Source organism: Abramis brama (assembly GCF_963993115.1).
Source record: "Abramis brama genome assembly, chromosome: 5".
In the NCBI taxonomy this organism is placed as follows: domain Eukaryota; kingdom Metazoa; phylum Chordata; class Actinopteri; order Cypriniformes; family Leuciscidae; genus Abramis; species Abramis brama.
The window spans coordinates 888,027-901,521 of NC_139967.1; the positions used below are offsets into that span (position 1 = coordinate 888,027).

At 43.7% G+C, this 13,495-nt stretch overlaps 1 protein-coding gene across 1 annotated transcript; it reads left to right on the top strand.

The window, feature by feature from the left end:
* Positions 1–1,482: 1,482 nt before the first annotated feature.
* Positions 1,483–8,860, top strand: LOC311083038 (homeobox expressed in ES cells 1; the record flags this gene model as incomplete). The annotated part of the gene is made up of 2 exons (XM_084114288.1): positions 1,483–1,717; positions 8,610–8,860. The coding sequence occupies 2 exons, from the start codon at positions 1,483–1,485 to the stop codon at positions 8,858–8,860; spliced, it is 486 nt and encodes a 161-aa protein (XP_083970414.1).
* Between the last annotated feature and the right edge of the window lie 4,635 nt (positions 8,861–13,495).

The following is a 13,495-nucleotide window of genomic DNA, read 5'->3' on the forward strand; positions in this document are numbered from 1 at the left end:
CTCCAGTCTTTCTGCCGTCTCAGATTGAGATACAGCTCCACTTTTAGCATCAGAAATCATCAAGGAGAGCCACAGTTCTGGCCGGAGAAAGTCACACAACATGACCAAGAACATATAAACCAATGGCAAAAAAATGTTCTTTCTCAGTTTTCCAGGAATATCAAAACATATACAATTTCTGAATAATGCATCAAAATTAAGGGAGTTTATGCTTATAACAAGTTCAGAATGTTTAGATGTTTTTTTTGCTTGTTTTCTTCTTTTCTTTTTTTTTTTTGCAGTATTGGTTCACTGAAAAAAATGATTTGTTGAATTTAATAAAAAAAATGTATTGTAAGTGGTTGCACACAATTGATTTTAGCTACATTTAAACAAATGCATTAAGTTGAACTTAATAGTTCAACTTAATGCATTTGTTTAAATGTAGCTAAAATAATTTTTTTTTATTAAATTCAACAAATCATTTTTTTCAGTGTTTTATGAAGCATAATGCATGTTTTTTTTTCCAAGTTTCACCTTAAAGCAAAACCTACAGAAGCATCACAGCGACTGACCAAGAAAATATAAACTAACATAACTAAAAAATATATACATTTCTCAGTTTTCCAGTACGATTAAAACATACTTAAATCAAGATGCATTTGCTGGAGAAGAAAAATGACTGAAGATATTACATTTCTGAAAAATGCATCAAAATTAAGGGAGTTAAAGCTCACAAACTCGCTTAATTTTGATCATTTTTTTCATTAAACAAGTCTTAATATCTTATCATGTTGCTTCTTGATTAGATATTAGGATATTAGAGCAGGATCTGAAACCCGTTGCTCGGACAGTAATAATTACATTTCTGAAAAATGCATCAAAATGCACCAGAATTTAGTTCTTGTTTTAAGCACAAACTCACTTTCATTAAACCAGTCTCAGTATCTTCAGTCATTGCTTCTTCTCCAGTAACTGTATCTTGATTTAAGAATGTTTAGAGAACGAGACAGAAACACTTTGTTTTATTGGTTTTATGAAGCATTTATGCTTGTGTTTTTCCAAGTTTCTCCGTATAAATCAAAACCTATAAAGCATCACGGTTCCCCAAAACACTCTTTAAGCGAATAAAGGCCCGGTCAGTAAATGCTGGGATCTGGGAAGGTTAAACAGGTTTGACACGCAGCAAATCTCATGCAAACACCGAATCCGAAGCTGATCCTCTCGGAGAATCGCAGCACATTTATCTTTCGGCACAACAATGAGGATTTCCGGCTCTCAGACGTCTCGTTTGATACAGTGAAATCAGATTTCTCGTCAGTAAAGCCAGATTACCTGAATCTCCTGCGCTCTCTAACACCTTCACAAAACTGCCCAGATTAGCTGGGATTTTTCACACACTTTATACTTTTTTCCCGCTCGGCTGTATAGAAGGATTAGGTTTTGTCTCCTTGCTTTTAATCTATTTGGTAAATGGGGGTTTGACAGCGACCCGGCTCGTATATGAGTGTGTTTTCCTCAGTCTGGGTCCAGAAGAGCCAGAGGAACGTGTTCATGGACACGAAGCGCTTCTCGTTCAGCATTGACAGCATTCTGAGCGCTGGCTTGGAGAACCGAGACCAGATCTTGGAAAAGCCTCATGTTTCGGGATCCTGTGAGGAGAAACTGGCCTCGGGATCCTCAGGGAATCAGGAGACTCACGGATGCTTCTGTTCTCACTGTGGAGAGATCATTCACCGTAAGACATGCTTTCTTTCCTTTCTGCAATCCCAAGATTAATATCTCACGGCTTTCTTCAAGACTTCTCGCTGGAGATGCACGATCCTTAAGGAAAAACTCCAGGATCTCATGCGTGTCTCTCAAAAATGTCTTGACAGGAACACTTTACTATAAGGTTCATTAGTTAACATGAAATGAGAATCAGCATTTATTAATCTTAGTTAATATTAATTTTAACATTTACAAGGCTTTCTTCTTCGACTTCCTTGTCCTTGAATCCTTAAGGAAAAACTCCAGGATCTCATGCGTCTTAGTAAAAATGTTTTGCATGACAGACACTTTTCACTGTGATACAGCACAGAAAATATAAATCATATAAATATGCATGAAGGAAATGATAACACTTCATAATGAACATGAAAGATTGTTTTTTTGTATTATATGTATTATATTTTTTCATTTGTGTGATGAATTTGTGGTGTAAATCAGTGTTATTTTAGTGTCATTGAGATGTTATTATAGTTTGAATCAATATTTAAAATGATTTTTATATTTTTTATTTTGTTAAAGTTTTTGTAACTTTGTTGTATTTTTGTCATTTATATTTTTGTATTAAAAAAAACATCTGTATAGTTTTTTTATTAATTTATATTAATTTATTACGTTTTTTTGTATTTTATTTCAGTTAACGTTTATTTTATTTCAAGTAGCAATTTTTTATTTTAATGTTTTAGTTAACTATAATAACTCTTGGTAACACTTTATTTTAAGGTGACGTAGTTGCACGTTACTATATGTACTTACTATAGTATTAACAGTAAATTATGCATAATTACAAGTTACTAAACCAAACCATATCTCGTACATAATTCATTAAATTTACTCAGTACTTATTTGATGTAACTATGTCACCTTAAAGAGTGACATAACCCTCGTTTGTTTCTGATGAAAACAGTGTTCTGATGCTTTGATTCTGAGGTGTAATATGTCCAGATGTGTTGATTCTGGGGTGTAATATGTCCAGACGTGTTGATTCTGGGGTGTAATATGTCCAGACGTGTTGATTTTGGGGTGTAATATGTCCAGACGTGTTGATTCTGGGGTGTAATGTGTCCAGACGTGTTGATTTTGGGGTGTAATATGTCCAGACGTGTTGATTCTGGGGTGTAATGTGTCCAGACATGTTGATTCTGGGGTGTAATATGTTGATTTTGGGGTGTAATATGTCCAGACGTGTTGATTCTGGGGTGTAATATGTTGATTTTGGGGTGTAATGTGTCCAGACGTGTTGATTTTGGGGTGTAATATGTTGATTCTAGGGTGTAATATGTCCAGACATGTGTTTTCTGGGGTGTAATGTGTCCAGACGTGTTGATTCTGGGGTGTAATATGTCCAGACGTGTGTTTTCTGGGGTGTAATATGTTGATTCTGGGGTGTAATATGTTGATTCTGGGGTGTAATATGTCCAGACGTGTTGATTCTGGGGTGTAATATGTCCAGACGTGTTGATTCTGGGGTGTAATGTGTCCAGGGGTGTAATGTGTCCAGACGTGTTGATTCTGGGGTGTTATATGTCCAGACGTGTGTTTTCTGGGGTGTAATATGTTGATTCTGGGGTGTAATATGTTGATTCTGGGGTGTAATATGTTGATTCTGGGGTGTAATATGTCCAGACGTGTTGATTCTGGGGTGTAATATGTCCAGACGTGTTGATTCTGGGGTGTAATGTGTCCAGACGTGTTGATTCTGGGGTGTAATATGTTGATTCTGGGGTGTAATATGTCCAGACGTGTTGATTCTGGGGTGTAATATGTTGATTCTGGGGTGTAATATGTCCAGACGTGTTGATTCTGGGGTGTAATATGTTGATTCTGGGGTGTAATATGTCCAGACGTGTTGATTCTGGGGTGTAATATGTTGATTCTGGGGTGTAATGTGTCCAGACATGTTGATTCTGGGGTGTAATATGTTGATTTTGGGGTGTAATGTGTCCAGACGTGTTGATTTTGGGGTGTAATATGTTGATTCTGGGGTGTAATATGTCCAGACGTGTTGATTCTGGGGTGTAATATGTCCAGACGTGTTGATTTTGGGGTGTAATATGTCCAGACGTGTTGATTCTGGGGTGTAATGTGTCCAGACATGTTGATTCTGGGGTGTAATATGTTGATTTTGGGGTGTAATATGTCCAGACGTGTTGATTCTGGGGTGTAATATGTTGATTCTGGGGTGTAATGTGTCCAGACATGTTGATTCTGGGGTGTAATATGTTGATTCTGGGGTGTAATATGTCCAGACGTGTTGATTTTGGGGTGTAATATGTCCAGACGTGTTGATTCTGGGGTGTAATGTGTCCAGACATGTTGATTCTGGGGTGTAATATGTTGATTTTGGGGTGTAATATGTCCAGACGTGTTGATTCTGGGGTGTAATATGTTGATTCTGGGGTGTAATGTGTCCAGACATGTTGATTCTGGGGTGTAATATGTTGATTTTGGGGTGTAATGTGTCCAGACGTGTTGATTTTGGGGTGTAATATGTTGATTCTGGGGTGTAATATGTCCAGACGTGTTGATTCTGGGGTGTAATGTGTCCAGACGTGTTGATTCTGGGGTGTAATATGTCCAGACGTGTTGATTCTGGGGTGTAATATGTCCAGACGTGTTGATTCTGGGGTGTAATGTGTCCAGACATGTTGATTCTGGGGTGTAATATGTTGATTTTGGGGTGTAATATGTCCAGACGTGTTGATTCTGGGGTGTAATATGTTGATTTTGGGGTGTAATGTGTCCAGACGTGTTGATTTTGGGGTGTAATATGTTGATTCTGGGGTGTAATATGTCCAGACATGTGTTTTCTGGGGTGTAATGTGTCCAGACGTGTTGATTCTGGGGTGTAATATGTCCAGACGTGTGTTTTCTGGGGTGTAATATGTTGATTCTGGGGTGTAATATGTTGATTCTGGGGTGTAATATGTCCAGACGTGTTGATTCTGGGGTGTAATATGTCCAGACGTGTTGATTCTGGGGTGTAATGTGTCCAGGGGTGTAATGTGTCCAGACGTGTTGATTCTGGGGTGTTATATGTCCAGACGTGTGTTTTCTGGGGTGTAATATGTTGATTCTGGGGTGTAATATGTTGATTCTGGGTTGTAATATGTCCAGACGTGTTGATTCTGGGGTGTAATATGTCCAGACGTGTTGATTCTGGGGTGTAATGTGTCCAGACGTGTTGATTCTGGGGTGTAATATGTTGATTCTGGGGTGTAATATGTCCAGACGTGTTGATTCTGGGGTGTAATATGTTGATTCTGGGGTGTAATATGTCCAGACGTGTTGATTCTGGGGTGTAATATGTTGATTCTGGGGTGTAATATGTCCAGACGTGTTGATTTTGGGGTGTAATATGTCCAGACGTGTTGATTCTGGGGTGTAATGTGTCCAGACATGTTGATTCTGGGGTGTAATATGTTGATTTTGGGGTGTAATATGTCCAGACGTGTTGATTCTGGGGTGTAATATGTTGATTCTGGGGTGTAATGTGTCCAGACATGTTGATTCTGGGGTGTAATATGTTGATTCTGGGGTGTAATATGTCCAGACGTGTTGATTTTGGGGTGTAATATGTCCAGACGTGTTGATTCTGGGGTGTAATGTGTCCAGACATGTTGATTCTGGGGTGTAATATGTTGATTTTGGGGTGTAATATGTCCAGACGTGTTGATTCTGGGGTGTAATATGTTGATTCTGGGGTGTAATGTGTCCAGACGTGTTGATTCTGGGGTGTAATATGTTGATTCTGGGGTGTAATATGTCCAGACGTGTTGATTCTGGGGTGTAATATGTTGATTCTGGGGTGTAATATGTCCAGACGTGTTGATTCTGGGGTGTAATATGTTGATTCTGGGGTGTAATATGTCCAGACGTGTTGATTTTGGGGTGTAATATGTCCAGACGTGTTGATTCTGGGGTGTAATGTGTCCAGACATGTTGATTCTGGGGTGTAATATGTTGATTTTGGGGTGTAATATGTCCAGACGTGTTGATTCTGGGGTGTAATATGTTGATTCTGGGGTGTAATGTGTCCAGACATGTTGATTCTGGGGTGTAATATGTTGATTTTGGGGTGTAATGTGTCCAGACGTGTTGATTTTGGGGTGTAATATGTTGATTCTGGGGTGTAATATGTCCAGACGTGTTGATTCTGGGGTGTAATGTGTCCAGACGTGTTGATTCTGGGGTGTAATATGTCCAGACGTGTGTTTTCTGGGGTGTAATATGTTGATTCTGGGGTGTAATATGTCCAGACGTGTTGATTCTGGGGTGTAATGTGTCCAGACGTGTTGATTCTGGGGTGTAATATGTCCAGACGTGTTGATTCTGGGGTGTAATATGTCCAGACGTGTTGATTCTGGGGTGTAATATGTCCAGACGTGTGTTTTCTGGGGTGTAATATGTTGATTCTGGGGTGTAATATGTTGATTCTGGGGTGTAATATGTCCAGACGTGTTGATTCTGGGGTGTAATATGTCCAGACGTGTTGATTCTGGGGTGTAATGTGTCCAGACGTGTTGATTCTGGGGTGTAATATGTTGATTCTGGGGTGTAATATGTCCAGACGTGTTGATTCTGGGGTGTAATATGTTGATTCTGGGGTGTAATATGTCCAGACGTGTTGATTCTGGGGTGTAATATGTTGATTCTGGGGTGTAATATGTCCAGACGTGTTGATTTTGTGGTGTAATATGTCCAGACGTGTTGATTCTGGGGTGTAATGTGTCCAGACATGTTGATTCTGGGGTGTAATATGTTGATTTTGGGGTGTAATATGTCCAGACGTGTTGATTCTGGGGTGTAATATGTTGATTCTGGGGTGTAATGTGTCCAGACATGTTGATTCTGGGGTGTAATATGTTGATTTTGGGGTGTAATGTGTCCAGACGTGTTGATTTTGGGGTGTAATATGTTGATTCTGGGGTGTAATATGTCCAGACATGTGTTTTCTGGGGTGTAATGTGTCCAGACGTGTTGATTCTGGGGTGTAATATGTCCAGACGTGTGTTTTCTGGGGTGTAATATGTTGATTCTGGGGTGTAATATGTTGATTCTGGGGTGTAATATGTCCAGACGTGTTGATTCTGGGGTGTAATGTGTCCAGACGTGTTGATTCTGGGGTGTAATATGTCCAGACGTGTGTTTTCTGGGGTGTAATATGTTGATTCTGGGGTGTAATATGTTGATTCTGGGGTGTAATATGTCCAGACGTGTTGATTCTGGGGTGTAATATGTCCAGACGTGTTGATTCTGGGGTGTAATATGTCCAGACGTGTTGATTCTGGGGTGTAATATGTCCAGACGTGTTGATTCTGGGGTGTAATGTGTCCAGGGGTGTAATGTGTCCAGACGTGTTGATTCTGGGGTGTAATATGTCCAGACGTGTTGATTCTGGGGTGTAATATGTCCAGACGTGTTGATTCTGGGGTGTAATATGTCCAGACGTGTTGATTCTGGGGTGTAATGTGTCCAGGGGTGTAATGTGTCCAGACGTGTTGATTCTGGGGTGTAATATGTCCAGACGTGTGTTTTCTGGGGTGTAATATGTTGATTCTGGGGTGTAATATGTCCAGACGTGTTGATTCTGGGGTGTAATGTGTCCAGACGTGTTGATTCTGGGGTGTAATGTGTCCAGACGTGTTGATTCTGGGGTGTAATATGTTGATTCTGGGGTGTAATATGTTGATTCTGGGGTGTAATATGTCCAGACGTGTTGATTCTGGGGTGTAATATGTTGATTCTGGGGTGTAATATGTCCAGACGTGTTGATTCTGGGGTGTAATATGTTGATTCTGGGGTGTAATATGTCCAGATGTGTTGATTCTGGGGTGTAATGTGTCCAGATGTGTTGATTCTGGGGTGTAATATGTCCAGATGTGTTGATTCTGGGGTGTAATGTGTCCAGGGGTGTAATGTGTCCAGACGTGTTGATTCTGGGGTGTAATGTGTCCAGATGTGTTGATTCTGGGGTGTAATATGTTCAGATGTGTTGATTCTGGGGTGTAATGTGTCCAGACGTGTTGATTCTGGGCTGTAATGTGTCCAGACGTGTTGATTCTGGGGTGTAATATGATGATTTTGGGGTGTAATATGTTGATTCTGGGGTGTAATATGTCCAGACGTGTTGATTCTGGGGTGTAATATGTCCAGACGTGTTGATCCTGGGGTGTAATGTGTCCAGACGTGTTGATTCTGGGGTGTAATATGTTGATTTTGGGGTGTAATATGTCCAGACATGTTGATTCTGGGGTGTAATATGTTGATTCTGGGGTGTAATATGTCCAGACGTGTTGATTCTGGGGTGTAATATGTTGATTCTGGGGTGTAATATGTCCAGACGTGTTGATTCTGGGGTGTAATGTGTCCAGACGTGTTGATTCTGGGGTGTAATATGTTGATTCTGGGGTGTAATATGTCCAGACGTGTTGATTCTGGGGTGTAATGTGTCCAGACGTGTTGATTCTGGGGTGTAATATGTTGATTTTGGGGTGTAATATGTCCAGACATGTTGATTCTGGGGTGTAATATGTTGATTCTGGGGTGTAATATGTCCAGACGTGTTGATTCTGGGGTGTAATATGTTGATTCTGGGGTGTAATATGTTGATTCTGGGGTGTAATATGTCCAGACGTGTTGATTCTGGGGTGTAATATGTCCAGACATGTTGATTCTGGGGTGTAATATGTTGATTCTGGGGTGTAATATGTCCAGACGTGTTGATTCTGGGGTGTAATATGTCCAGATGTGTGTTTTCTGGGGTGTAATATGTCCAGACGTGTGTTTTCTGGGGTGTAATGTGTCCAGACGTGTGTTTTCTTGGGTGTAACATGTGCAGACGTGTGTTTTCTGTGCTGTAGTTTGGGGTCCGAGGATGTTCGCAGACCCGGCTCCTGCTGCAGAATCATCCAGCCTTGCTCACGTTCAGAGGAGGGTTCGGCGGCATCGCACGATCTTCACCGAGGAACAGCTGGAGGCTCTGGAGGATCTGTTCCGGCAGAACCAGTATCCCGACATCAACACCCGAGAGGATCTGGCCCAGCGCACACACCTGCGCGAGGAGAGAGTCGAGGTCATCCACAACTATTCATACGTCATCTTTCACCCTTAAACTCACAGCTTACAAAAGTACACTCTTGTTCCTATTAAAGGGATAGTTCACCCAAAAATTTAAATTAGCCCATGATTTACTCTCCCTCAAGTCATCCTAGGTGTATATGACATTCTTCTTTCAGATGAATACAGTCAGAGTTATATTAAAAAATATCCTGGCTCTTCCAAGTGCATCCATCCATCATAAAAGTGCATCTATCCATCATAAAAGTGCATCTATCCATCTATCCATCATAAAAGTGCATCTATCCATCATAAAAGTGCATCTCTCCATCATAAAAGTGGATCTGTCCATCATAAAAGTGCATCTATCCATCATAAAAGTGCATCTATCCATCATAAAAGTGCATTTATCCATCATAAAAGTGCATCTATCCATCATAAAAGTGCACCTCTCCATCATAAAAGTGCATCTGTCCATCATAAAAGTGCATCTGTCCATCATAAAAGTGCATCTGTCCATCATAAAAGTGCATCTGTCCATCATAAAAGTGCATCTATCCATCATAAAAGTGCATCTATCCATCATAAAAGTGCATTTATCCATCATAAAAGTGCATCTATCCATCATAAAAGTGCACCTCTCCATCATAAAAGTGCATCTGTCCATCATAAAAGTGGATCTGTCCATCATAAAAGTGCATCTGTCCATCATAAAAGTGCATCTGTCCATCATAAAAGTGCATCTGTCCATCATAAAAGTGCATCTGTCCATAGGCGGCGATATGTTTCTGCCGGTGGGTGACTAGTGCACACACTCCATAGAGTGAAGTAAATCCGCCTGTGAGTTGAGAGATTTGTGCTCGCGCATTACTTGGATGCGCTCACGACATTTGTCATTAAAATAATGCCACAGAAGCGACCTCAAATAAACTATAAAAAAGATGAAGATAATCGTGTCTGAAAGATCAGATGCAATCGATTTTTTATTGGTTAAAATCAATGGAGAATATCTCGTAGTTCCCTTTCGAGGGAACTTGCACTGTGTCGTTAAAAACGACTCTTTGGGGACGCTCCCTGAGCGCGCGCCTCTGAAGTATGAATGAAACTATTCCAATCCTGATTGGTGTTGCGTCATGACGTAACATGTGACGGCATACCCGGAAGTATAAATAGACACCGGCACACACACGCGTTAGCTTTCGCTCTTCAAGAAGCGCTCTCTGTTTCTGTGTGTCTTATCTTGTTTGTCAAACGTATCTAAGCAAAGAATGGCGAGTGAGCAGTTCAAGAAATGTGTGCACCCCTGCCCTAGATATATCACGGGTGGGGACACGCATCAGTTATGTGTGGACTGTTTGGGAGTGCAGCAAGCCCGGGCAGCTCTCGAGGAGCTCTCAGTCATTGCGAGGCACTTCCCATCAGAGTGCTGCGCTCCCGCCTGGCCGTCTTTGATGAGGATGGCCAGGCTCGCGTTCCCCGCGGTTCAGGTCCCGCGTCCGTTGAGGCGACTCAGATCGTGGGGTTCGCAAAGAGACCTTGCAGACGAGAAAGAGACTGCTGCGGCACTTTCTCATTCTTCGTCTGAAGGTTCTGAAGCCCCCGTTCATGGTGCAGAAGCCCGCACTGCGGCTTCTTCTGCCCGTGACGAGGGTCCGATGCTTGAGTTGTCTGCTTCTGAGGAAGTGGATGTACTCAGCATCAAGGCGGATGAACGTGAACTAGACTCGCCGGTTCACGTTCCCGCTTATGAGGAGCTCGTTGAGGTTGTGACGCGTGCAGTGGCCAGACTCAACATCAACTAGCCACTTGATAAGTAGGAAGTGCAAAATAAAAGCAAGCTGGATGAGCGCTTCCTGCAGCACCGCTCACAACCTCAGCGCCGGGGCTTACCATTTTTCCCTGATTTGCATAAAGAGATCTCTAAATCATGGGAAAAACCCCACTCATCTCGTGTCTCCTATCCTTCTGTTGTGGATTATAGCCATGTGGTAGGCGCGAGAGAGTTGGGGTATGGGAAGATGCCGCAGATGGAGGAGGCTTTTGCCAGCTACCGCTCTCCTGAAGCGGCATCATCCCTAAAAGCCCTGGCGCTGCCCAGCAAACCATGTAGAGATACCTCTGCATTGGTGGGCAGGGCATATATGGCGGCAGGTCGGGCTGGTTCATGTCTGCACACTATGGCCATCTTGCAGGAATACCAGGCCGACCTACTAAAGGATCTGGATGAGGGCGAAGGACCTACGCCTGAAGATATTGCTTAACTTCACAAAGCCACAGATTTGTCTCTCCGGACTACTAAGGAGACGGCCCGCGCTATCGGCCGCTCCATGTCAGCTCTGGTAGCCACGGAGAGGCATCTGTGGCTGAATTTGTCAGGCATAAAAGAAAAAGACAAAACTTTTCTCCTGGATGCGCCGCTCTCGCCTTCTGGCCTGTTCGGTGACGCAGTTACAACTGTCGTCGACAGGTTTCAGGAGGCGAGGAAACAATCTGCGGCATTTCAGCAATATCTCCCTCGTCACTCAAAATCCAAATCCTGGAAGGCTGGCCAGAAAAGCGTCTACGAGCTCCTCATACAGGCAAGAGCAGAAGGAGAGCGTTGCCTCTAGAGCCCCTCCCTGGGGAGCTTGGCAACAGAGGAAACACTCTCACTCGAAGTCTGCTAGCCAGAAGGGAGACCTGAGGGACGTCCTTCAGGTGAAGCGGGCTTCGGGGAAGAGGTCCTAACCAGGGTGGTAGGATCTCGGAGGGCTGTCCCCCCCGAACGAGAACAACCGAGGTTGTTTTCGCAGCGGAGCCCTCAGGAAAACAATGTCGGTTTCCTGCCGTCCAGGGCGCTTCGGGCCACATCCAGCGAATGCACACGGTGTCATTCGTCCCAAAAATTTGTAAACGGGCATCGATTATGGTCACAAAGTCAGTCTCAGCTAATTCCTGCCGGTCTTCCGCTTCAGGTGGTCGAGAACAGTGCTCAAAAAATACCCGAGTCCAGCCTCGAGAGGTTGGTTCCCTTAGTAGATTTTGCAGAAGCGTGGCAACGTCTTCCCAATACATCTGCATGGGTCCTGCGTATAATAAAAATAAGGTACAGACCCAAGTTCGCTGGGGTGGTGCAGACTGCAGTGGTTCCAGAGCAGGCTTGGGTAATGGAACAAGAAGTACACTCTCTGCTGATCAAAGAGGCCATAGAACGTGTTCCTCCTCCAGACAGGGAGTCCGGGTTTTACAGCCGGTACTTTATAGTTCCAAAAAAGGATGGAGGGTTAAGACCGATTTTAGATTTGAGGCACTTGAATCGTTCTCTGAGGAGGTTCAGGTTCAAGATGCTCACTATTCCCATCATTGTGAATCAAATCAGATCTGAGGACTGGTTTGTCACGATAGATCTAAAAGACGCTTATTTCCATGTCTCCATCCTTCCATGTTATAGGAGGTTCCTGAGGTTCGCTTTCTGGGGCGAAGCGTACCAATATCTGGTTCTTCTGTTCAGCCTAGCACTCTCTCCCCGCACGTTCACCAAGTGTATGGATGCAGCTCTGGCTCCACTGAGGCCTCAGGGCATCCGTATACTGAATTATATCGATGACTGGCTCATATTGGCCCAGTCTCGAGAAATGGGAGTTCGGCATCGAGATGTCGTCCTTGGCCACATTCAGAACCTGGGGTTGAGACTCAACAAGAAGAAAAGCGGAATTCCGTATGGAATTCGGTTACGATGCGGGCACATATGTCTCCTACGTGTATCGAGTCCATCCTGGCCATGGTGTCCGGGATAAAGCTAGGCCAGGCCATCACTGTAAAGCAATTTCAAAGACTGCTGGGCCTCATGGCGGCGGCATCCAACATAATTCCTTTGGGCCTTCTACACATGAGGCCCCTTCAGTGGTGGCTGAAAGCCAAGGGGTTTTCCCAGAGGGGAAATCCTTTCCATACAATCAGGGTCACGTGCAGATGCCTTCATTCCCTATTAATATGGAAGAAACCTTGGTTCCTGTTCCAAGGGCCAGTGTTAGGAGCGTCATGTCGCCAGAAAACTGTTTCGACAGACGCCTCCCTCACTGGCTGGGGCGCGGTCATGGAAGGCCGCTTTGCCAGGGGTCTGTGGCAGGACCATCATCGCTCTTGGCATATAAATTGCCTAGAGATGTTGGCTGTGTTCAGAGCTTTGAGGAGCTTCCTCCCAGACATCAAAGGTCTTGATACGGTCAGAAAATACGCCGGTGGTCGCTTATCTGAATCGACAGGGGGGTCTCAGATCGCGCCCTCTATACAAACTGGCGCATCAGATTCTCCTCTGGTCCCAGGGCAAGCTGTTGTCCATCAGAGCAATGTATGTCCCGGGGGTTCAGAATCAGGGAGCAGACATCCTGTCGAGACAGGGGCTGAGGCCCGGGGAATGGAGACTTCACCCGGAGGTGGTGAGGTTGATATTGGAGAGGTTTGGACCTATGGAAGTGGACCTGTTTGCGTCTCGAGAGACGACCCACTGTCCACTGTGGTTTTCCCTATCACATCCAGCTCCACTGGTGAAGAGAACTTGAGTTAGACCCAGTTAACTGCCCAGTGGCTTCTGTTCTGGAATTCCTTCAAGATCGTTTCTCTGCGGATCTCACCCCTTCCACACTTAAGGTGTACGTGGCTGCCATTGCGGCTTTCCATGCACCACTAAGTGATGGGTCGCTGGGGAGGC